The sequence below is a fragment of the Lissotriton helveticus genome, chromosome 2_1 (assembly GCF_964261635.1).
Source record: "Lissotriton helveticus chromosome 2_1, aLisHel1.1, whole genome shotgun sequence".
Taxonomy (NCBI): Eukaryota; Metazoa; Chordata; class Amphibia; order Caudata; family Salamandridae; genus Lissotriton; species Lissotriton helveticus.
In genome coordinates, this window is record NC_136059.1 from 1,912,700,253 (window position 1) to 1,912,725,888 (window position 25,636).

The 25,636-nt window shown below is 45.4% G+C and overlaps 1 protein-coding gene across 1 annotated transcript in view; it reads right to left on the reverse strand.

The window, feature by feature from the left end:
- EXOSC9 (exosome component 9) overlaps positions 1–25,636 on the reverse strand; it is a 435,272-nt gene that overhangs the window by 372,017 nt on the left and 37,619 nt on the right. The window contains exon 2 of the mRNA XM_078676847.1: positions 20,485–20,579. Coding sequence (XP_078532973.1) covers positions 20,485–20,579 — 95 coding nt within the window. The remainder of the gene's footprint in view (positions 1–20,484; positions 20,580–25,636) is intronic.

Sequence of the window (25,636 nt, forward strand, 5' to 3'; positions counted from 1 at the left end):
TGCTTGCAAGCTTTACCGGAGTCCCAGCATTTCTGCAACTCATTGGCTAACTTTTTCCAAGATAAAATCTCCAATATCTACTCAAAATTGCTTAGTGCCCCTAATCAAGATCCAGGAATTTCTACTTATAAACCTAAGCAGCCATCTACCACCCCTCACATCTTTTTTTGACTTTGGAGCCTTTCTCACTGGAAGCAATCCATAGCTCTTTGGTATCCGCAAAGTGAGGCTCACCGTTGGATACCTGCCCACCTAAAATAATGTCCCTGTTGGCCACACTATGTGCCCCAGGAATTTTAGAGATTTTTAATTGCTCAATTAAAACAGGTACCATCCCGTCAGAATGGAAGACGGCTTGTGTACAACGCATTCTAAAACAACGTTCTCTGGATTATAAATTACTTGGCAACTATCGCCCTATTTCTTTGCTACCGCTTTTGGCCAAAATGCTTGAAAATCTTGTCGATAAGCAACTCAGTTCTTATATAGAAACTAACCAGATCCTTGACCCTTCCCAATTTGGCTTCATAGCACCGAGACAGCACTCCTGGCACTGACTGACTCCCTACGTCTGGAAGTGGATGCAGGAAACCCAATTATATTAGTGTTACTGGACCTCTCCTCAGCCTTTGACACCATCTCTCATATGAGGCTGATGGAGGCTACAAGAAATTAGCATTCACAGTCTTGCACTAAAATGGCTTCAATATTTTTTGATCTACAGATACCAAACTGTCATCACGGGTCCGTATTCTTCACCCAAAATAATCGTAGATAAGGGCGTGCCACAGGGCTCATGTCTGAGTCAGACCTTGTTCAATATTTACATGGCCCCTCTGGCGGAGATTGCAGAGCGTTTTGGCTTTGCTATAATCTCTTACGCTGATGACACCCAGCTGATGTTCACACCGGACCAGGAACGGGAGGCGATAAAGAACGATTTTCCTCAGGCATGCTGGCTATCTCAGATTGAATGCATAACAACTAACTTCAGCTGAATGCTAGCAAGACCGAGATTATGCTGGTTGGCATTGCCTTTACCATCTGGACCGATGACTGGTGGCCGCAGCAACTGGGAGCTTCCCCAATCATGCAGTAAAAAAATCTGGGGATCAAGCTGGACCAAGCATTAACCATGAGAGATCACATTCTGGCAACCACCGGCTCATGTTACCACTACTTGCGCCTTTTGCGTAAAATCATCCCCTACATTCCTACCATCGCCCGAAGAAGGCTGGTCTAGGCCTTAGTGATAAGCAGGTTGGACTATGGCAACGCCCTGCAGGCTGATGTTAGTGAAACACTCATTGCCAAGCTCCCAGTTATTCAAAACACTGCTGCAAGGCTGGTGCTCAACCACCCGGCAGGCACAGCTTCGGCGCCACTGCTGAAAGAACTACACTGGCTGCCTGTGAGGAAACGCGCATATTTCAAAATCTGTTGCCTCACATATAATGCCGTAAAGGGAAAAGGTCCATGTTATCTGCAGAAAAGAATAAAAGCATATACTCCTAGTCACAATTGGAGATATAGCTTGAAAGCTCTACTGTGGATCCCCCACATCCATCTAACACGCAGTGGGGGTAAGGCTTTCTCCTATCTCGCTTCAGTGTACTGGAACAAGCTTCCTCCCCATGTCCGTTCCTGTACTAGTTACTGTAAATTCAGGAAACAACTGAAAGCTCACTTATTCTAATAACACACACTCGCAATTCTGTCTTTGACCCGCAAGCATCGCCGAGATGCCCTAAGGTGATTTGCGCGCTATATCAAGTAGATTTAACATAACATGTTTCTTCAGCAGCTGCGTTTTTGTGTTTCACAAGCAGTCGCCGTGATCGTTTTATATTTGAATAGCATTTATGCTTCTACAGCCGCTGCCTTTTTTTTGTCACCCAACCAAACTCAGCGTGCCTAACTTGCTAATGTAATTTCCCTGATTAAAACAGCGGTAAGACTGTCTTACGTGAAGAAAACATGGGCATTTTTTACCGAAGTTATTTCCAGGTTGAAAACAGTGCTAAGACTGTTCTTAAGGAAGGATTATATTGGTCTAATTTACCAGTGCCATTGCTTGGTTTAAGACTATGGCACTTATTAGGAGTTTGGCGGTGCGGGTGCGGGAGCGGGACCGCCCAGCTCCTGCACCGCCATACCCATGTAGGAACCGCCCACCAGATCAGGAGTTTTCTCCTGTGTGGCAGGCGATTTTTGATGTTCCCTGGGTGGTGCCTATGAAATAGGAACCGCAATGGGAATGTTAAAGGCATCCCCTGCACGACATGGACTGCTCCAGTCCATGACGTGAGGGTACTGGTGTGCTGCACACAGGGGGGCACATGTTGTTCCCCCTGTGCATCCACATGGCATGAGGCACAATGGGGCCTCATGGTTTCCTCAAAGCCACACTTTTCATGGCAGTCGCACCGCCATGAAAAGTTTGGTGGTAAGGAAACTCTTAATATGCTTGGCGGGCTGCAGCGTCCCCACCAAGGATATTGCAGCCTCAGGATGCCATGCAAACGCCAGTGAACGGCAGGTCCCTGCCGGATGCGGTGGTGCCAGAGCATTAAGGAGTTTGTGTGTGAGCGAGATTATTCATGTTTTTAACAGTTTTTTTACTCAAACGGTTTGCATTTTAGGATAAAATTACATTTCATAAATTTAAGATAGCCAGATTTTTCTTTTCTCCACTCGCCTGGGTACCATATTGCATACCTGGATGCACAGTTCTACACACAATACAATACTACACAATTCACCCAACACACAAATCAACACCAACCAGCATATTTACACTCCACATAATACAACTCAGCACTCCACATATAACACTCTACTCACTACCACTGAATTACACACACACACATTTGAAAGCAAGCAAACTATACCACATAGCAACACTCCACATAAAAACACTGCACCATACCACTTAATTTCATCAGCAAAATGTCACTCTACTCAACACATTTCCATCCCACACCATATAATTCAACAAACCTCATAAATCTTATCAACACAATTACATAACACCACATACATCCAATACACACAACATAATCACACATCATACCTCAAATTCTATAAAACACCACATATTTAAACTCATTACATAACACTCCACAACGGAACATTCCACATAATTGCACCCCATAACACACAATCCAACTAAACATACGTCCAGTACACTTGAATACACCATAATTGCTATCCACATAATTCCACTGCACACCATGCCACATATCACTACACAATTCCACAAACCACATAACTCCACTACATACATCCACTAAACTCAATAACACATAGGTAAGAGACATTTGCATTTACTACGCCAGTAGCTCTAACGCTCGTTTTCCTCCTTGTCCCAACTTCAAAACCTGGCAGTAGATTTTGTAATCTGAGCCATACTGTAACAGCTTTTTTCTTACTTTGGTGTCCAACACATATGCTGTGTTAACTATATTTGTGGCAACTACATGTATGGTATAGTTCTGTGACTACTGCCTAAACAGCTGAATGATTTGAATGTTTTTACACCACAAATGTGCCGAATAAATAAACAGATCTATCGTACGTAGAATAATGTTGCGTTACTATATTAGTAGGTTTTTATCTGTTTTTTCATATTATTATTTTCTGGCTGTACCCGTCTTTATTTTATTTTTTCGCTTCTCAAGTAAAGGGCACTGGTTGTTCCATGGATAGTGAACAGGTCGAGGTACGTTGTTTAAGTAAAGCATTTTACAATTCAAATAGAAAATTGTAAAAAAGCATTTAATATGGTGATCTTGGCCAAATTACATTGTTTATAGCCCATTCACTCTTGAGATTTTAAAAACCTGGAGGGATAATCAATCAATCAGAATTCTTATTAAGAGAGTCTACTTACCCGTGAGGGTCTCAAGGCGGTGAGAGGGGAGGGCCTGCGGTTCAGTCGAAGAGCCAGGTCTTGAGGTCCTTCCTGAATTGCGGCAGCAATGTTGATTGCCTGAGGTGCAGAGGCAGGGAGTTCCAGGTCTTTGGTAGAAGGATCTTCCTCCAGCTGTGGTCTTGCAGATACGTGGGGTGGTGGCCAGGGTCAGTTGGACGGAGTGGCGAGGTCTGGTGGGAGTGTAGAAGGAGAGGCGGTGGTTGAAGTTTGCAGGTCCGGCGTTGGGGAGGGCTTTGTAGGCATGTGTGAGAAGCTTGAAAGTGGCTGCAGCGTGGGATGTTCAGAATAAGTCCAGCGAAGACATTCTAGATGTTCTGCAGTTTCTTTTGGAGCTTCTGAGTGGTGTCAGCGTAGAGTGCGTTGCCGCAGTCTAGTCTGCTGCTGACAAGTGCATGGGTGACCATTTTCCTGAACTCGGTGGGGTTTCACTTGAAGGTGTTACGAAGCAGGCAGAGTGTGTGGAAGCAGGAGGACGAACAGACATTGAGTTAGGCGGTTTATTGAGAGTGACATATCCAGGATGATGCAGATGTTTTGTGTATGGTCCATGGGTGTGGAGGGGTTCCTAGCGCTGCAGGTCACAATGATTCGTCCCAGGTGGATGGAGTGGAGTCCAGGATGAGGACTTTGGTCATATCTGAGTTGAGCTTGGGGCAGCTGTCTTTCATCTAGGTGGTGACTGCCTTCACTTTAGTTGTGGAAGCTGCTCTAGGCGGCTGTGGGTTAGTTTGCGAGGGAGAGGATCAGTTGGGTGTTGTTGACGTAGGAGACTATGTTTAGTCAGTGGCTTCTGACGATGGCTGGCAGTGGGCCCATCTAGATGTTGAAGAGGGCGGGGTTCAGGAAGGATCCCTGAGGCACTCTGCAGCAGATTTCTATGGTTTCAGAGATGAACGGCGGAAGTCTGACTATGTTCAGCCTGTGAAAGAGTTGATCCATTCTAGGGCTTTGTTGCGGATGCCGGCGTCGTGGTGTCTGGCGCAGAGGGTGGGGTGGGAGACTTTGTCGAAGGCGGCTGAGAGGTCCAGGAGGATGAGGGTAGCGGATTCGCCTCGGTTGAGGAGGGTGCAGATGACTGTAGCGGCAAGGAAAGCAGTCTCAGTGCTGTGGTTGCCTCTAAACCCCGCTTGGGAGAGGGCCAAGATGTGGTATTGTTTCTATGAACTCTGAGAATTGGGCGTTGATAGCTTTCTCAATAACTTTGGCTGTGAAAGGGCAGCAGAGAGATGGGTCTGTAGTTCTTGAAGTCCGTCGGGTCAGCAGAGGGTTTCTTCAGCAGGAGATTAATCTCTGTGTGCTTTTAGTCTTCCGGGAAGGTGGCAGACTCGATGGAGCAGTTGATGATGTGGCAGAGTTCGGAAGCTATGAAGGGGCCTGCTCTGTTGAAGATGTGGTGAGGCCAGGGGTCCAAGGGGGCTCCGGAGTTGATGCTCTTCATGATTCTGAGGGTGTCGTCAGAGGTGAGGGTGGTTCAGTTGGGCATGGTCTGCTGGGGTCTGGAGCCACTGGGTGCGGTGGCAGTGGGTGGGTGGGTCTTGAGTTGCAAAGTTGTTGTAGATCTCGCAGTGGAAGACTGGCAAGATTGTTGTAGAGGTCTTGAGAGGGGGTAATGTCTGATACGATCTTTTCACTAGAGTCAGCCACATTGTAACACTACTTGAAAAAACGTTGCTTTCACTTTCATGTCTAACACATATGCTGTATTTACGATATCTGTGGTAACTACACTTTAATGGCATACCTCCGCGTCGACCTTTATGGGCGCCATGTGCTTCACTTTGTGAAAATATGACAGTAAGTTCTGAGAAATATCCATACTGCAATGCATTATTTTTTTATCTATATTAGTCTCCAAGCCGTACCACTTTAATGCAAGTAACGCTGCATTAACCTGATCTCTACACAGAGAGCTACCCAGAATTGCCAAGAGTGAGGTTACACCCCTTCCAGGATGCTGGCTTTTCTTGCCAGAATCTGCACCAAATCTATTGGGAGAATGCACTTCATTACAGGGAATGTGCGCGCCAACTCTACTTGGTTCTCCAAACAGCCTTTAGATGCACTGCTACTTTACAATATATTGGGAAGTTCTGAAAGCGCAAAGTTCCTTTATCTAGGTCTTTGACTAGGTCTATGTCAAGGTATCTGATTTTATCCTTGTTATGGGGGCTGATGGAATTATCATTCCAGCTCATTGTTTCCGTCTGGTCTTGGTTAATTTGGTAGCCAGAAATACTTCCAAAACTGGTTAAGGCCTCTTCAATTGTTGTTAGAGATCCACTAAGATTGTCCGTAAAAATCATCAGATCGTCTGCATAGAGGGCGATCTTTTTAGACCAGTCTTGGAAGGAAAAGGGAGATATTGAAGGATCTATTCTGAGATGCTCTGCCATTGGTTCTATATAGAAGTTGAAAAGCAAGGGGGAGAGGGGGCATCCCTGCCTTGTTCCTCTCTTTATCTGTATATTAGTAGTGAGGCTGCCATTAATCAAGATTTGAGCTCTAGGAGAAGTATATATTTTCGCCACCATATTCAGAATATTTGTCCCCAGATTGAATTTTTTCAGAACTTCGCTTAAATATACCCAATTGACTCTATCGAACGCTTTTGCGGCGTCGATAGTGATTATTGATAGAGGAAGTTTCTCGTTAGAGGCAATGTCTATGGCGGCAAACAGTTCTTGCGTTAGGTCTTGCGTTAGGTCTTGTAATTGTCTTCCGGGTATGAAGCCCTTCTTGTTGTTATTTATTAAAAGCCCCGCTGTTTTCCCCAGTCTCCTCGCCATAATCTGTGTGAATATCTTATAATCACAGTTCAGGATCGAGATTGGGCGGTATGATTCGCATCTTTTGGGGCCTTTACCCTGTTTTAGAAGGATGGTGATAGTGGCTTCATTCCAGGAATCTGGGAGATCGCATTTTTCCAAGAATATTTTATTCAGCAATGTTGTTAAGGGTGGAAGCAATGCCTCTGTCAATTTTGTATAAAATTCGTTAGGTAGAGCATCTGGACCAGCTGCTTTGCCTTTCTTGAGGTTTTTTAATACTGGACTGGAAAGGGCCGACGACCTACACATGTTTCGGCAGTGCCCCCTTCTCGACGGCTTCTGGAATGATGTGGGTAAGACTCTTGATGGGGTTCTAGGAAGACATCTAAATGTAAGTATTGACTTAATCATCTTTGGGGTAAGGAATCCAAATGTGCCAGAAAAATTTTCTAAAGTACAGGAAAATCTCCTTTTCCTGTTAATATTGCTGGCTAGGAGAGAAATCTGTGTGAAATGGGTAAGCCCGGTCCCACCAACTCACAGTGAATGGCTTACATCAATATTTAGAATATATAAACTTGATAAAAGGAAAGCACCTAGTACAAAACTTAAGTTCTGGGACATCTGGGAAAACTACCAACAAGGATCTAGCTAAATTGTTTGGAGGATAACTTGGAGGGATGTTGTCCCATTGGTTGGTACGGATCAGACCCACGTATATAATAGTCCAATGATTATGTGCGAGCAATGTAAAGTCAGGAGAAGGCCTGCATGAGTAGCCATAATGGCTAGCTCCCCCCTCCCGCATTAAATCCTTCTACAAAGTAATGGAAACAAGGGGACCCTCCTCTCTTCTAAACGTTACAGGGGTACTGTCTAGACACACACATCTCGTTATATGACAGTGAAGTCAAAGAACTAAAGAGAGATTGGGGCCCCGACAACTCCTTACTAATAATATTGCACTAATGAGGACACAAAAAAAAAAAAAAAATAATCGCAAAGTTCCTTTAGGGTGTTTGTTGCAATGCTAACTGTAAATGAAGAGGCAGGGAAGGTTAATTCATAGAATTAATGCATAATTACATTGCTGCGTGCGTGTGCCTGCTAACGTATCTCCCGCTCCAGTCTTTATTTTTGGCTCTTCTCGTTCTTACTTTTAACCCACCTGCACACCTCACACCATGATTTTATTGCTGCCAGCTGCTAACCATTGCCCCATATTCAGTCCACAAACTAGGCCTTTTCTCTTATAAGTGGCCACAACAACCTCGATCTTCTCTCCATTCAGTGTTTAGTGACTGGCACTCATTTAGCCCTAAACTTTTGTCAATCAATTGTGGAATGCAGTGGCTGCCTCGTGAACGTCCCCACTGATAATCACAATCAGAGACTCATCTACATAAAGCAGGTCAAAATCACAAATTGATGAGGATGGTCAATGAAATCATAAACAAACAACAGTATAGGGGGATAGGAGAGATCCCTGTGGAACACCACAAAGGATCTGACAGAAGAGTAGAATGAAGAAATTGATGCATGAAACGATCTATCAGATTATAAACTTGAAAACCAACAGAGTGCACTAGCTCCGATACCAATCTCAAGGAGTCTATTGAGGATGAGAAGATCAGCCATAAAAAATGCTGCCAACAAGTGTAAAAGAGTAAGGACAGCAGGAAGATCAAAGTCTGCACAGCTGTGCAATTATTCTAGGGCAGACAGAATAGCCCTTGTCAAGACCAAACCCTAGTTATGACCAGTGAAATACTGAGTTTTCGTTATAAAATCTCGAAACTGCAAAAATACCACCTGTTTAAGGATCTACTCAGAAACAGCAGGTGTGAGACGGGCTGTTTCCAAAGAATTGTTTTTCTTCTTCTTTAAAATGGGGGTCACTAGAGAGTCCTTGAAGTGACTAGGGACTTTTCCAGACAAAGCGGTATTGAGAGTGGTCCTTGGAGGCAAACACTTAAGGAGCAGCTGCTTATGTAGTTTAGCAGGGAGAAAGTCAAAAGGCAGAGAAAAGCATTACTGGTACAAATAGGGACAGGAAACAGTCTTATCAAAGGAGACTAGTTCTAGCAAATTTGTGGGAGAAACAATAAGGCTCAGCCGATTAGATTCAAGCATTTCTGAAGTTCTTAAGAGATGGCGAAAATTTTGGTAAATCAAAAAATAAATAGCAAACTCATTGTATTTCTCGTCAAAGGCACTAAAATTTGTAACGGTGGTAGGGTTTCTGAGCCTATTGAAAACAGAGAACAACGCTTGAGTCATATTAGAGGTCATGCAATTTTTACTGGAGTTAAAAGCAGTCGTAGCTTTCTTTACAACAGCTTTAATGTTGTGGTTCATCCAGCTCCAGTCTACTTTCAAAGCAGGCATATGTTCACCATGCCAGTGCCTCTCTGGTGTGCACAGAGAACATTTAAAAGCTGCTGGGTCATCAGAAAACAAATGAGAGAGGAAGGTGTACTTTGTTAGTAATTTCATTCTTTGGAGCAACTGCATCTAATGCCTGATTAATACCAGTAGAATACCATTCAACGGTAGCCTCTGAATAAGGATCAATGCACACAGAGTGCTAGCATATTAGCTAAGACAATGCCTCTACACACACCATTTTACACTTTAGTGTAGACCTTCAAAAGGAGGCAACAAGGAAGTATGGTCCCTGTGATTTGTTTGGGGGGAATACAAAGATGCAAGAAACAGGAATGGCATGATTTGTCCAAGGTAGAGTGAAAGGAAAACAGGCTTGGCAAATAAATGTGTTAGAGCAAACAGTATATAAAGAATGGCAGACAGTGCAAGTGGGAAGAGGAAGGTTACAAGAGAGCCCAAACAGCAAGATGAGACTAATACATTTGTCAGAAGAGTGTTGGCAAAATGAGAGTTTAACTCACCCAGGACTACAACTGGTGCTGCATCGCAGTCCACCTGTGAAAGGAAGAAGAAGATCCAAAGCCTCTATGTTCGGCCAGCATCCCCCCGCCCCTTTCACCGCCTTAGATGATAAGTTAATACAAATGCCCAAAGTATTCCAGCTAGATCTCATTTTTACTACTAGAACATCTAAGGTCAGGCTACAAATGTAAGTAAAGCTTCCAGAACTTCAAGGTGACCTTAATACCGAACGTCTTTGAAAACGTAAGACTGGGCCATTTTTTACTACACTATGCATCCTAAGCAGAGAGTGATTTGGAGGGGTAAAGTCATTAACAATGTCTTGTATCACCATAGTCTTGTGGTAGGACTGTGTGAATGAGGAAGTTAAAAACAAACTGAGCTAATTTCAATAAAACAATTAAAAATTTAAGTTTTTGGGCGTGACCGGGCAAGATGGCCAAGCGGACGTAGACCGTCACGGCTCACGGTCCGCGCGCTTTCAGCGGATGATTTTCAGCGGTTATATACAGCAGAATCGGCAGCCAGAGATATCCACGGGCTGCTGATGTGGGGCGGTGTGTGCTGGGAGTGAATTGCTGCCCCGGGACACTTTGCATGCAGAGTTTCTCGACCATGGTGGACACCAGCGTGATCTAAGATGGCGGCCGAAACTCCCGAATCCCGGGACGGATCAAAGAGCCAGGTATGGTGTGGAGCCAGGAGTGGACCGGTGGCGGAGTAGCGACCTGTCCACATGTGGGGATGAGTCCGGCGATCTGCTCTGATGGTCCCCTGCAGCGTCGAGCACTGCAGGCCACTTCAGTACTCCTGCCTGACCAAGATGGCGGCCGCTCTTCTGCGATCGCAGCAGCGGCCTTTCCAGAACGCTCCCTGGGGCTTGTGAATCCTGGTCTGAGCGCGAGGAGAGTGCGCGTTAGTAGTACAGCCTACAATCTACCCCCGGGCCTGCCTGACCTCTGTGAGCTGACACAACCTTCACTGCCTCGTGCTGGGGGCTCCGAAGGGCAGATTAGACTCCCAGAGATCAACAGCATGCTTTCCCCCTAACAGTTTGATGCCCCAAACAGCGAGGCACCTCTCCACCACCGGGGGACCTGATCTTTCAGCGCACAACGGGCGGTTATTAGACTCACCTGCTGGATTTGGCGCCCGAGGCTACTTCCCCGCCAACGCCCCGCCTTATAATGTCGCGCTGAGGGGGGCCTGATCCGGACCGCAGTGGTTGGCAGCGGGGCCCGGATGGACCCCGCTTTCCTCTTCACGACAGGCCCAGAGAAGGGGAGGTCTGCCTTCGTGCCTCGCTCAACTCCAGCTGGGCTATCTACGGCAAGGGGACGAACGGGCCACCGGAGCGGCAGGGTGCATGAGGCCTCATCCATATGCCGCCAAAGAAAGCGACGGGCAAGAAGACCAGCAAGGTATCTGACTTTTTTTCAATCTCTCGATAAGTGTCCGACCCTGCGAGGAGACACAGGAGGGGCGGCCATGGCACTCACAAAGTCGGATTTGACGGCTATGCTTAAGGATTTTAAATCTGAGCTGCGCACGGAACTGGGTCAGGACATAACCGCCTCCATTGACCAATTGAGGTCTGACCTGACGAGTCGCTTAACTTCACTCCAACAAGATGTAGACTCGGTGGGCACTAGAGTACTGGACTTGGAATCGCACACTCAGGAATTGAGCCAGCATTCCACCGAGTTATGTGACGACGTCCGTGTGCTTAAGGAGCAACTGCACCAGACCCAGCTTAAAGCAGAGGATCTTGAGAACTGGGCGAGACGGGAGAACATTAGGGTCCGAGACCTGGAAGAGGGAGTGGAGGGACCAGACCTTGGGGCGTTTATGGAAGATCTTTTTGCGGAAATTCGGAGTCCCCAGGTCCTCATGATAAAACTTGACAGAGTTCACCGGGTGGGCCCCTTACCGTCCGGTGACAAGAAAAGACCTCGGAACGTATTGGAGAAATTCCATTCCTACAAAGGAGGCAGTCCTACAAGCAGCACGCTCGAAAGACACCATCTCATTTCAAGGCCATTCCTGCACTATATACCAGGACATCGCCCCATCGACATTGGCAAGAAGACAAACGCTCCGGCCGGTCACCGCCAAACTGCAGGCTGATGGCATTAGGTACTGATGGACTTATCCATTTGGGCTCAGTTTTGAGTTCCAGAACAAGCGGCGCCACATTGTCGATCTAAAGGAGGGGTTGGAAATCCTGGGCCTCCCTCCCGAAGGGGAAGGTCCTCTCCCGGGCACATCTGGAGGCTCCTCGCACGGCAAAGGGTCCACTTCTACTTGGGTGACGAATGCACGCAAAGGGCGCAGTTGATTGCTGGTGAGGTGCGAAACGATGGTCGTCTTAACTTTACTGAAAATGTTTTACTTGGGAACATAAACACTTTCAAGGAGCAATGGGGTATGGGGTTTCCGCCAGACTTAGTCTCCATTTAGACGTGGATGCATGCCCTCGGACTCCCCATGGGTCCCATAATCGGGAAGTTTGGTCCTGACGCTAGCCTGGAGGTCATGTCAAGGCTTACGAGGTTTTTGTACGAGGACTATATCATATCCTTTTTGTCCTTGGCTTTAAATATGCGGGGCGTTCAGCCTATCAAGTGTTTGTTGCTAATGTTCTCCTGTGTGGCAGTCTTAACCTGCTGGTTTCACGATGCACAATGCTGTGGAGGGCCGCTTGGGTGGGGGCCACGGGCGCTGCCTGGACTATTGAGACAATCTGCTGATTAGTATCGGAGTATCCTGCCGGATGGGGCGTGGACCGGACCCTTGGCCTTGGTGTCCCCTTGGTCCATGTGAAGGCTTTACTGCCCCACTAGGCGACCTAATAAGGATGTTTGCACAGTTTTTTGGTTTATGTTGTCTGTTTCCCTTTTAAGGGTGTTGGGGTGGGGGGGGGGAGAGGGAGGGAAGTGGTGGCGTTTTTTTAATTGTATTGGGCGGGGGCCCTCTGTGCTGGCTCAAGATACCACTGGAATGCTCAGGCGGGGTAGTTTTTTCTTTGGAGACTCTGTACCAACCTTCTGGGATGTGGGTGAGACGGGGCTTTTTAGGGCGAAGCGGTTTGTTCTTCTACTATGATGCAGATTACCATCGTAACATGTAACGTTAAGGGGCTTAACTCCCCCCAGAAACGTCAAAAGCTATGGAAGTATGTCATTGACCATCATCTGGACATAGTAGCCCTCCAAGAGACCCACTTAGTCAGGTCTGAGGACACGCGTCTTAAACACAAACAATTCCCACTTATTTATCGTTCCTCAGCATCAAAAAACATAGGGGGGTGGCACTCATGTTCCGTTCTGTCATACAATTCCAACCCCTGAGAGTCCAGAGTGACAAAGACGGCCGCTGGGTCATGGTTAAGGGTGGTTTGAGGGGGAAAATATGTACATCTGTAGCGGTATATGCGCCTAACTCTGGTCAGACTGGTTTCCTCCATGCTCTTCTGGGGAAAATCACGGACTTTGCTGTGGGGCCAATGTTCGTAATGGGAGATTTCAATCTAGTGTGGCAGAAGGACCTCGACAGTACTCATCCACAATGCTCTGACATGGGCTCGTTTTCACTAGACACACAACAGCGGATTCAGGATCTGGGTCTATTGGACGCCTGGCGGACTCTGTACCCCCGGTCCCGGGATTATACGTTTTTCTCCCACGTCGATTGCTCCTACTCTCGCCTAGATTATATCTTTTTTAGCCAATCTCTACAGGGTAACCTGCGGGAGGCCAAGATATTTCCATTGTCTGTCTACGACCATAGTCTATTCTCTATCTGTCTTGGCTGGGGTGTGAACGGCCATTCCCCCCCCCACCCCAGATGGTACTTTCCGGCGTCTTTGGCTCGTGACAAGGATTCTTGTACTAAGCTAAGGGAATCCATCACTGAATTCTTTACCCTTAACAATCCGGAAGACAAATCATTGTATACCACATGGGATGCCTTTAAGGCGTTTTTTAAGAGGGCAGTGTGTAGCTCTCAATGCTGCGCTAAATAAGCAATGCAGGAAAGAAAGGGAACAATTAGAGGGGGAACTGTCCATTCTCAAAAAAGCCCATAAAGCGAATCCCACTAGACAGACGCAACGTAATCTGACAGTGGTCAGAGGTAAACTGCAGGCGCTCTACAATAATAGGGCGGAGTACACCGTGCTAAAATTACGACAACTGTCCTATTCGCAGGGCAACAAGGTTGGTAAACACCTCGCCAGGCAGCTGAGAGATAAGAGAGAGCAGGAGTATATAGGGGGCATCCAAGGACCTTCTGGGGACCTTACACATAAAGAGGAGGGCAAGGCTGAACTCTTCAGCTCATTTTACAAAAACCTGTACTCTGGGGATACTCTGGATCCGGATAAACAACGAGATTACCTGCGGGCATTGAATCTGCCCAAGGTTTCCGCGGAGTGGAATGAGGACCTCTCGGCCCCTATCACTAGAGAGGAGGTGGTCTCTGCTATTAAAGCTTTGAAACCCCATACAGCCCCTGGAACGGATGGCTACACAGCCATATTCTATAAGACATTCTCCTCGGACATTAGCCCTCACCTAGTACGACTTTTTAATAAAATGGCCGAAGATGGCGAGACTTCCGGTACTATGGCAGAGGCCATGATTTCGGTCATACCTAAACCTGGGAAGGACCCTAGCCGCTGTGCCTCTTTCAGGCCCATTGCCCTACTTAACCTCAATGCGAAATTATACTCCTCAATAATCGCGAAACGGCTTACGATCTTATGCAGGTTCTCATCCATCCCGATCAGTCCGGATTCATTAAGGGACGCCAGACTCATGACAGCACGCAGCGAATCGTGCACTTGATAGAGAAGGCCAATAAGTTTAAAATCCCAGCTGTGCTAGTGGGGCTCGACGCCGAAAAGGCATTTGACAGGATAGATTGGGTTTTTCTCTTCAGACATTAACAGCATTCGGCTTTTCATCTAAATTTTTAACTATGATCCGTGCTAACTATTTACTTCCCCGGTCCAGAGTCGCAGTGAATGGGATCCAGTCCTCTTTTTTTCACTCCTTCTAGGGGCACCAGGCAGGGTTGCCCCTGCTTTTAGCTCCAAGTATTGAGCCCTTGGCACTGGCAATTAGGGCCAACCCCGATATACGAGGCTTACCCTTTATGGGAGAATCGCATAAAATTTCTTTATTTGCAGACGATGTCCTCTTGTCTCTCTCCGATCCAGCCTTTTCCCTCCTGCATGTGCAATCAGAGCTTGAAAGATTTGAGGCCGCAGCGGGTTTTTAAATCAATTTAGACAAGTTGTACATACTTAACCTCACTCTCCCCCAGTCGGAAGTTCGCAGACTTCAGTCACTCACACCCCTGCCATGGGCCGGCTCCTCCATTCAATACTTGGGGATATATCTGACGCCAACCGTGGGAAAATTATATGCAGCCAACTTCCCCCCATATTAACCCGGATTCAAGCCGATCTCATAAGATGGAAGCCTATGTTTCTATCTTGGATGGGTCGGATACATGCTGTGAAGAGGTCCCTTCTCCCTAAGTTATTGTATACGTTTCAGGCCCTTCACATTGAACTCGATGGCGACTGCTTTAGGAGAGTGAAGACCATGATTCTTCGCTTTATCTGGCAAGGGGGGGCGGGCACGCTTTTCCTTTTCTATACTGCGCCGGCCTCGTAAGGAGGGTGGTGTAGGTCTTCCGGACATTCACCTCCATTATAAAGCGGCACAGCTACGAGTGTTGGTAGAATGGACGCAATTAGAATCTGAAAAGCATTGGCTACATATGGACCGTAGTGTGATAGGGAGGTCCATATGGGACCTAGTCTGGAGACCCAAATGTGACAGATCTAGGAATGCGTATATCAGTACCCCCACTCGCACCACTCTAAAAGTCTGGGACTTAGTGACAAGGGATGACAGGTGGGCGACTTTTCCCTCCCCATTTACACCACTTCACTTTAATCCTGCTTTTCCACCAGCGCTACACGAGGGCCCATTTGCCGCGTGGAGAGAGGGAGGTTGTCTGCCTTAACACACATTTTCCATAATTTTGATCCGCTCTCTTTCGATAATTGCAAGCAGGACTATGGGATAGGGTACTCGGAAAGATATCACCATGCCCAATTGCTACACTGGGCGCTCACACCTCAGGTACGGGAGGCAGCTACGCACCCCCTCACGAAATTTGAAGCTTTTCTAACTGGGTCCTCTTCGATGAAGGGAGTAATCTCATTCATATATAACTTCCTACTCACCTCGGCGCTCACACCCCGGCCAAGGTATATGTCCATGGGGGGGGGGGGGGGGGGGTACTTCAACGAGACATCACCGATGAGGAGTGGACTCATTTATGGTCTGACATCTCAAGATTTAACCACTCATTGGAACTCAGGGAGGCCCACATGAAGACTATGATGCACTGGCACCTACACCCGTCCAAGCTTCCTTACATTCTGAAAAGGGTCTACACTATGCACTTAACCCCCACCTTTTTAATGAGTGAGAGAGAAGATAGGCTGAGCTAATTTTTTAGCTCCCATTGGGGAACTCTGTACAATACTTTTTGTTGCACCCGTCCAAGCTTCGACAGATCTTTCCCGACGCCTCCGATAGGTGTTGGAGGGGATGTGGTTTTCATGGGGACTTTCAGCATATTTGGTGGGATTGCCCTATTATTCGCCCCTTTTGGGAAAGAGATTTTAGCTCACATTAAGGAAATGCTGGGTTACCCCATCCCCACATCTATGGCTAGTATCCTTTTGGGTCTACGAGACTCCTCCCTTGAACATCAGACTAAAGCGGATAAAAAGATCATGTGGCTCAGTATTGGAGCAGCCAAGATTACCCTGGCGGCCGCCTGGAAAAGGAGAGGCGCCGGCAGTCTCCATTTGGCACTCCCGCTTATGGAAATTACTGAGTCTGGAGCGCATGTCTGATATTTTTAGGGATGATTTTAAGAACTTTGAATTTCGGTGGGGTCCCCTGGTCTTCTTCCTCTCACGGGGCCTCCCGTCAGCAGTTTGCCCTTCCAGCGTTAGGCCCCTCCATCTTTTTCAACTCTGAGGCCACATTGTTGTAGGAGGTTGTACTCACTGCCTGCAAGTTGCCACCACCACGTGGGGGGGAGGGGTTGGAGAGGGTTTATTTTTCTTTCTTTGGCTTTTCCCGCGGGTTGCGCTCAGTAGGGGAGCTCTATGTTTTGAGACTAAAATCACGGCGGATGTCGCCTTCTGACCGGGAGGAGCAGAATCTTACACCTGACGGCAAGAGACTGAATGACATGTAGTGCTATTGCTGGTCTTCTTCATGAGAAGGACTGCACTGTGAACCCCGTTGATATGTAAATGTAAATGTAAATGTAGTTGAGCTTATATAGCGCACAGCTACCCGCAAAGCAGGTGTCCCGGCGCTTGCTTAGGGAACCCTTCCTGATATTCCCCTGTGAGATAGCAGGGTATCCACAAGGTGAAAGTCAGGCATCCCGCCGCGAGGGGCCGATGTGGAGATTAAGCAAGCTGTTGCCCAGAGTCGCAGAGTGTGAACCCGTGAGTCAAGGAGGCACCAGGGTGAGAATTATCGAGTCCGTGGAATTTTTTAGCCCAAGACCCGCCGGGGCAGGGAATTGAACTCTGGTCCAGGACCGATCTCAGATTCCGGGTCTGCCGCCTCTAACCCCTGAGCCACACTTCTCCATATTAGATATTAGATATTAGAAGCTGTAACCTTTAGTAAGCCGCTCTTAGTAATGGGGGGTTGCAATTATGCTAGATCTCTTCATATGTCACGGTCTCCTTTTTTTTTGCTATGCCACGGAATGCTCTCCTTTGTAGTTACAAACACTTCCTCGTGTTTCTAACGCACCGGTTCCAGGGACTGCATACTTTACTTCAGGGTAGATTTCCATATTGCACATCAATATGTGCAGCCGACTGATTCACTTTCGCCAACCCTAGGAGAGAAACCTCACCCATTCCTAGGAAAATCGAATCAAGGATTTGAAAGGGTTAAAGATGAAGATAACAGTTTTACACTGCAGGAAGTAGCGCTCCTCTCCCAATGGAAACATGAACAAAAGTACAATGCAATGAAATATCGATGCAGTGAAGAAATCTATAGAATTACAGGTTATTAAAAATAAAGGGAAAAAAGGACCAACCAACCGAGCAGGAAACTAAATACATTTTTAAACAAGCATTGGCATAGCCAATAGGTCTTGCCTTTGGGAACTTATAAGTGTTTAGCCATGCACCTTCAGAGCACCTATGGCTCAAATAACACGCAGTTATCCAAGTGCCAAACGTATGCATCTGGATTGGCGAAGCAGGATATGGCAACAAACTGGACTCTAGATTTCCAGCGTATGGCATTTCTTCTCTTGTAGTCACAGGATCCCATCTCAGAATATTGCCGCGGCTTTGGGACAGCAAATACATCTGGGCCACAGTTATTTTTGGGTTGAGGAGGGATTTTAGCAACTAGGCTTTAGATGTACAGGTACCAGTGCAGTCACTGGAGTAGATGAAGGCAAATGAGACATGAATTGCAAGGATAACTGCAAAACTATGAAGAATAACTTGTGATTAATGCAAATTGCAAAGATGTGTGTGAGTGGAAACGCTATATGAACTGCACGCACGCACTGGCTTTTGAAGCCCCTAGAAGCACAGAAGGAGCTTTTGCTGATGCTGCTGGGACATCTGAAGAAGAAACAGGCTAAATGTGAGGAAGAAACAACTGCCATGTCCTTTCCTCGACTGACATTTAACAGACAGTCCAACCTCTCATTGAGACTACAGGATCAGTTCTGGTATGAGCGAAAGGTCTAGTCGGTTTGGTCCAGCCTAGACAGCTCAAACAACAGGCATTTACACAAAGTGGTCTCAGTCTAGAAATGCTCTTGGGGAGGTGGGGGGGGGGAGCTAGATCATGCTACTCTATCCATTATTTAAATATTTCCATCAACACAAAGGAGATTGCTGTAAACAGAACGCACAAGGGGAGGAGTATATTTTACTTTGGCATTTGTTACCTTACGTCTGATAATGGCTTTAGAAATAACATGGGTTGCATACACGTCAGCACAGAGTTTCTGCTCTCAATGGGAAAAAGCATGCCTTGCTGCCCACGGGCACACTCTCCCCAACCATCTGACAGTTCTTAGCAACAAGATTGAGAAAAGCAGAAAAACAATGCCACCGAGAGGTAAGCCGTTCTGTGCAGGAGACATTAAATGAAGAAATAAAGAGACGGCTGGACTAACACCGAAAGCTCCGCGGTGTAGAAAGTAGGGAAGAGGACTCCTGAATGCAAGTGTATGAGAATGAGAAAGAAGATCAAATAGGGAGTGAGTAAAGTCAGGTGAGGGTGGGGGGTAAAGGTGTGGGGGTGGGGTGTTGGGAAAGAGCCCTTACAGTGTGAAGGAGAAAGAGTGTGCATGTGTGAGAGAGAGTAAGAGTCACGAGGGGGAGGAGAGAGTAAGAAACATGAAGGTGTGTGATCTTGTGTAATGTAATTGGGCGCTCATGTAAAGCGCGCCAATATCTTTCAGTAGAGTTTGCGCTATATCTTTAAAAAAAATTCCAGAAAAGCGAGAGAGACCGGGAAAGAGAGAAACAGGGAGAGAGAGGAATGAAGAAATAGAGATATAGGTGCCGTAAGTGAGAGACCAGGAGAGAGAGAAAACAAGCACGCAAGTGGTACGTGCGTGTGCGTTTTTGCATAAGTGCAACTCCCAATGTCTTCTCATGACTTTACACATGCTGACTGAGACTGGTTTGAAATTCAACAGCACATGAATGTGAGACTGCAAGGGAGCGGCTATGCAGCAAGTGTCAGGGAAGGAGCCAACTTGTGTACGGGAAGTAATGGATGCGGGCAAAAGAAAATGTTAAATGGCCTGCTACAGTATAGAAAGGCGGGGTTGGGGAGAGTGGCGGCCAGCAGAGTGACGCAATCTGTGGTGGGGGAGGGAATTGAAGCGCGGAGAGGGGCACTATTTTGAGATCTCTAGACAAAGAACAAGCGCGGTCATGAAAGTGAAAGAGTGCTGTGCTGCAGCCGGAGCATGGGATCTTTTGTCTTTATGCGGCCATGTGTTTAGACACATGGCCCCATAAAGATAAGAAAGTGCTTCATTTAGCATAAACGGTGATGCCAGCCAATGGAAATGAGGGACGGGGCTTCAAGCACTCCTCTGAAAGTCCATCTTAACAATAAATCTCGCCGAGCGAACAGCGCATGCGCTGCAATGCTAGGCGAGACCTAAAAACCATATGGGGGCAGGGTAAGGATGCTCTTCCACCCTAGACTTGGTGAGAGGACCTACAGGGCCAAAAACGTATTTTTTTTAAAAAAAAAATTTTAAAGAGAGAACTCTGACCATGAATCTGCAGCTGCCGATCGTTGAACAGGAAAAAAAAGTGGATTCCCGTCCTGTTTTAAATATGAGCCCTCTGGGGTGGAACAGGGGAATCGACCCATTTTTTTTTTAAGGGGGGGGGGGGGTGTCAGTCAGAGCACTGGGTAGCATTCTGGAAATTAGTAAAAGTAAAGTTCACTAGTGGTTAAGTTGTTAGGTTTGCAGTCTGGAGAACCAAAATCGAATCCCTGGTTCCAAAAAAGTCAACTTTACAATTTTGTTTCGCAAATGATCTCTCTCTCTGGCCCAGCTAATACCACCTCAAGTATCAGACCTGTTAAATAACTGGGTTACATACAATAGAATACCTTGGACTTCAAGGAGAGAAAAATTAAGATCACAGTAAAGGGTTCTTTTATCACATTAACAAAGAAACCTAAGTCTCAGTGAATGGTCTGAGTGGCATTCGAAGGAAACTACATCAGATATCTCTGAATACTACTATACCTTGTTTTGCCAAGTTCAACGATGCAACATCCATAGTCCACTCCAAATGAAATCTTGATATTTCGGTAGTCATAAGTCTGTCTGCCATCCAGGCGCTGCAAAATTAAGAGAAAAATGGATGTTGTGACAGTTACAAATGAAAGAAAGCTATATGAGCTGCTTACTAAAGGCCATATGACAAAACTAAAGCCAAGCACATTTCAACAATACTATTTTACAATTTCAGACACACACCCCAGAATAACTTCTAAATAACCATTTCGGGATTGAGATCATCCGCCTTTACAATTAACATTCCAAAGAATAGCAACAGGTTTAGAGCCACAAGTAAAATATGCAAAGCAAGACCAAAATTCATGTTAAATACACAAATGACAACATTTACATCTTATGCCCCGTTCCCAAGTAATATCATGTGGCTGACTTCTGCAAAATCCTGTGTTCGGGAATTCTCTGTTTAGAGTGAAAAACTCAATGACATCCATAATCACTATGCTATCCAAAGAAGGGTGACAGTAATCCAATATGTCTTAACAGTGTTCCTATTAGTACCATCTTTACTAGCAACTGATCTGAGTAATTATTATTTTCCCCAACAAGCAACAAAGATCATATGACCACTTAGTTGGGTAAGATGGTCACCATCATAACCAGCAATGGTTTTGAACTATGACCATCTTCGGGTCTCTACCTTTGTTGGTGGTGAATACTAATAAGTGAACGAAGAGTCCTTTGAACTTTACTCAAACTGAAAGTACATTATACTTACTGCATGCATGATGGTCTCTTCCTGACCTTTCTTTATAAAAGGAAGGCTAGGGAGAGGCAGGCATGTTGTCACATAATTGCTAAGTAACCCATGTCAAATGCGATACCAGCAGTCACTTGGAACTTATTAGCTAATAGCACTTCAAATGCCGAGATGCTTGCATACAAACTTATGAGAGAGACATCAAAACTATAAGTCCCAGACGTGAGAATGTTACTGGCTAAAAACCCTAGACTGGCTGAAGTCACCACATAGGACATGGGCTTGGCAGCACTTCAGCTGCCTTTTAAGCTCACCTCGAAAAGATGCCAGACTTGTAGTAGAGTATCACATGAAAGCATTACCACTGGCAGACTTGAAGGACTAAGGAATATTCAGTCGCATGACAGGAGAAGTAAAATTACAGTGTAACTGGTATGTAAGGGTATGTGGTTGGTTTGCCTCCAAAAAATGGTTGGGGCTGGGTAAGTTTTAGTTACATGTTTGACCAGGGACTAAATCTTTTTTTAGTACGGAGTACATTAATTATTTAATATGTCATGGTTACTCTTGAAAGGCCGGATGCCCTAGGACAAAATCAGCAATGTCAGTCTTGCACCTTAAAAGTCTAGATGGTAGAGTTAGAGCAGTTTCAAACACACTCATTTATATGACTGCCTCCACTCCATCACTAATGCGTGAAATGATGACAAGTATTCAGTTATCCTGGGAAATTAAGAGACATGAACCTAATACAAACACATGCACATATATATATTTGATAGGTCATCCCTACTTTAGAAAATAAGGTTAAGTGGAGAGGATAGCAGTAGAACCAGCAAGTCTCAAGTCTATTTGTTGTGGTTTCAATGCTCCATTTTACCCCCACAAGTGATCACAATATTATTTTTAGCAATATATTTGTTCAGCACTGACCTAGCTGCATGGGTTGAGTAGTGCATCACTTGTTACAAGAAGAAAACAATAATACAATTTAAAAAAACAACAACATAGTAAGGGGTAAAGACATGGTGAGAGGAATCAGGTAACCTAGTTATATATGTGTCTAAAAGGGTTATACGTCGTTACTACGAATTCCGTTGCAACGCATGCCTTTTCCACGCATGCGTTACCACGGAATTCGTTTTCGCCGCATCACCTTTACCACGTCGCTCTTACGTCGTAAAGAGGAAGCGGAAGTTTATTCAGCTTCCTCTCTAACGACGCTGATTTCTAAGGCACGGCGGGTTCGTTTTTTTATGGGGGGAGACCCCCCAACCCCCCTTTTTAATCCTACGGTTTTTTTTTTATGCGTGGTAAAGACGATCGTTGAAGGCATACGCGTTGAAAAGACGTTTACGTGGTAAGTGCTTCGTTGTAAACGTTACGCGTAGTAATGCCTTCGTTGTTAGAGTTAGACCAAGGTGTATTGTTCTGTGATGCATAACATGTTTCAGGTAATTCTGGCTTTTTACAGGAAACCTGTGGAGATTTCTTCAATTGGGTGTGATGTGATTAGAGTTTTTGCACCTTTGGCAGGATGAGCTGCTGCGTGTAGCATTAACTGGTGCTAAAGTGGATATAGGCCAGCAAGTACTTTGTGCCCAGATGAGACAATATTAGTTACGGCAACTACTCTAAAATCTGTAAAAGATTTAGTTCTAACGCTTTGAGTGATCACCATCCTACAAAAAAAAAAAAAACCATATGGGGCTACTGAAGGAGTGTTGTGTCGATTCATCTTTTTATTCCGCCTAACAAATTATACAGAATGCAGGTTAGGATCAGCCACTTAAACCATTGGCTTACTTCACTGGGCGAAAGCGCACTGCTCTTAAATTATACACATTTACAGAGATAAAGAAGTCACCTGCAGTTTCAGGAACACTGGGCTAATAAGTGCTGGAAGGAAAAAAAAAATAAAAGGAAAAAAACAAACACTTCTGCATTTATTTTTATATGCGTCTCTTTATCTTTTCACACAATTACCTATTCTTGCTGGAAACATATGCAAGCATTGGCAAAGCAAATGGGTCCAGCCTAGGAAGCTGGTGCAATGATTACATTTAGTTTTATTCCAAACTTATGCCACACCCTTGGGCATCTCGCTTGGCTTAACCTTATTCCTTTTCTTCAACTGTTTTGAAGCCATACAAATTAAGGGAAGCTACAGCTATCTCAAACTAGACAAGGTCATGTTTTCAGTGCCAATTCCCAAACTCCGGCTTCCTCAGCTACACTTAAAAGTCTTTCTTTTACCACTGTTTCTGTTTCTCAATTTCATAACCTGTTCCAGTATAAAATATTGGATTCACTCTTTATTCTAATCTGTCTCTTCTCCAGTATATAAACACAGATGGGAAATGTGGCAACATCATTAGCATGAATTTATGATCATAAAATAGGATGGTGTGATTCACCATTCATTCTCAGTTCAATTACACCTATACACTTAATGCAGCTCTTATTGAGATTGTTCATTAGTACATTCAAATGAAACATAGGAGAAAAAAAAACTGGTTCATATCTAACTAGTTTCACCTGAAAAAAACACATTACATTAGTTGAGCTGATCATACTCTCTAAAGGCTTATGGTCCCGGCCAGAATAAAGTTGTAAGTGGGTGATAGAAGACATGAGTAGATGAGATTGTATGTGCAAGTGACAAGTGATACATGTAAAAGAAACAATTGATGGACGGAATGCTGGACAAAGCAAACATTCACTGCTGATGGAGCAAGAATTCGCACGTAAAGCGGCTTGCTTGTACTCATGAACCTCGAATAACCATAATGAACTGAATCAACTTGTTTGTCTTACTAATTTCCCTTTTATTCTGACATTTTTGGGTATCCGAGTGATGCTTGCCTATGTGTTTATTAACCTTAACAAAGCTTGCCTCTAAAAATGGCCGCTGCTTGGCGGGAATTTCTTCTGCGCATGCGTCGGTCACAATCACGTGACGTGACGTATTCGCAGTTCTGGTGGGAACTTTTCGCGCTTGCGCACTTGACTTAAAATGGCCGCTTTGTGTTCTCACATGCCGAAGCTTATCTTGCCGCTTTCTGCTCGTATCGCACTAATAATAATGCTATAGTTAATATAAAATAAGGGGAGTCATATAGGGATTCCTGGTATACAGTCTAATCATTTATTTTCTATGTTCTAAATTGTTTTCGCTTACTTTACATGTATTGAAAATCCGTGAGCATGCGGGATGAAAATACTCCATATTGAACAGTCTTTCTGCGCGTGACAGTCTTCTGCCGGTGGCATTGAAACCCTGCCAAGCCAAGGTCCCAGCCAAGATGTGCCTGGGAAGATGCACCTTCGCCTAGCAGAAAAAGCTGAACTGTTCTAAATGTATCATAATTCATAGATGCACTATTGTAACGTTAAGATTTATGTCATGGGAACCCCAAATTCAATAGGCGGTCCCAGAATATGCTAATTAAGTCTTGTAGAAGTGAAATGTGGTTGGTGTGTTGACCTACTTGTGGACCAATCAAAAATGGGGATTCTTACACTTGCAACATTTGGGGGGTGGTACACTGACCCCAAAACAGTATAACTAGCCTAGGTTTAGCTAGAAAAAGTTGTCCGACTTGTCCGAATAGCTGACCTGTCACTGATCCAACGCACTCAATAGGTGACTGATACAGACTGCTGCGGAGCACTCTGTCCGTAATTTCCAGAGACCCAAGCGGGGTTTTGACCTTAAGTGCTAGCGGAGCACTTTGCTGGGGAATTCGATAACCCAATCGGGGTTCTAATTGACAGCTGCAGAGAGGGTGGAGCGCAGGCGTTGCTTCCGAACTGCGGGTGCTGGTCTTACCTTGGTGGGCCTGTCCTGATCCTAACTTGGTTTTCCCGTCCTGTCCTGGGGTGTCCATTCTGCAACTGCTGGCCTACTGGCGACGGTCCTATCCTTGGGGTATTTTCCTGTCCTTAACTGACCCGTGGCCAGGGTTGGTCTTCACACCATACTAGGTAAATATAGAGCTGAGAAATCTATTCTGCATCTTCAATTTTTCTTTTCTTTGCTTTAATAAAGTCATACTCTTGCATAATTGATTTTCCATGCTTTTTGCACCACTAAATGAATATGGTCCTACATTATCGTTTGTTATTCTAGCATGTGCCATTTCTTACCCATCCTTTAAGTACATTCCTGTTTTTCAGTTCATGAGATATAGATGTTCCTTTTCTTTACCCTCCTTTAGCAAATTAAAATAAATCTGCATTGAAATAGTAGTGTGTGTGTGCCACTTCTACCCTTCCGAATCAGTCACATGTTATCTTTCGAGTCTCTATAGACTGATAAAAATTCTCGTACCATGTCCACCTTTGAAGGATATATATTCTAGTATGTTCCTTATTTTCCCTGTCCTTTAGCTGCTCCAC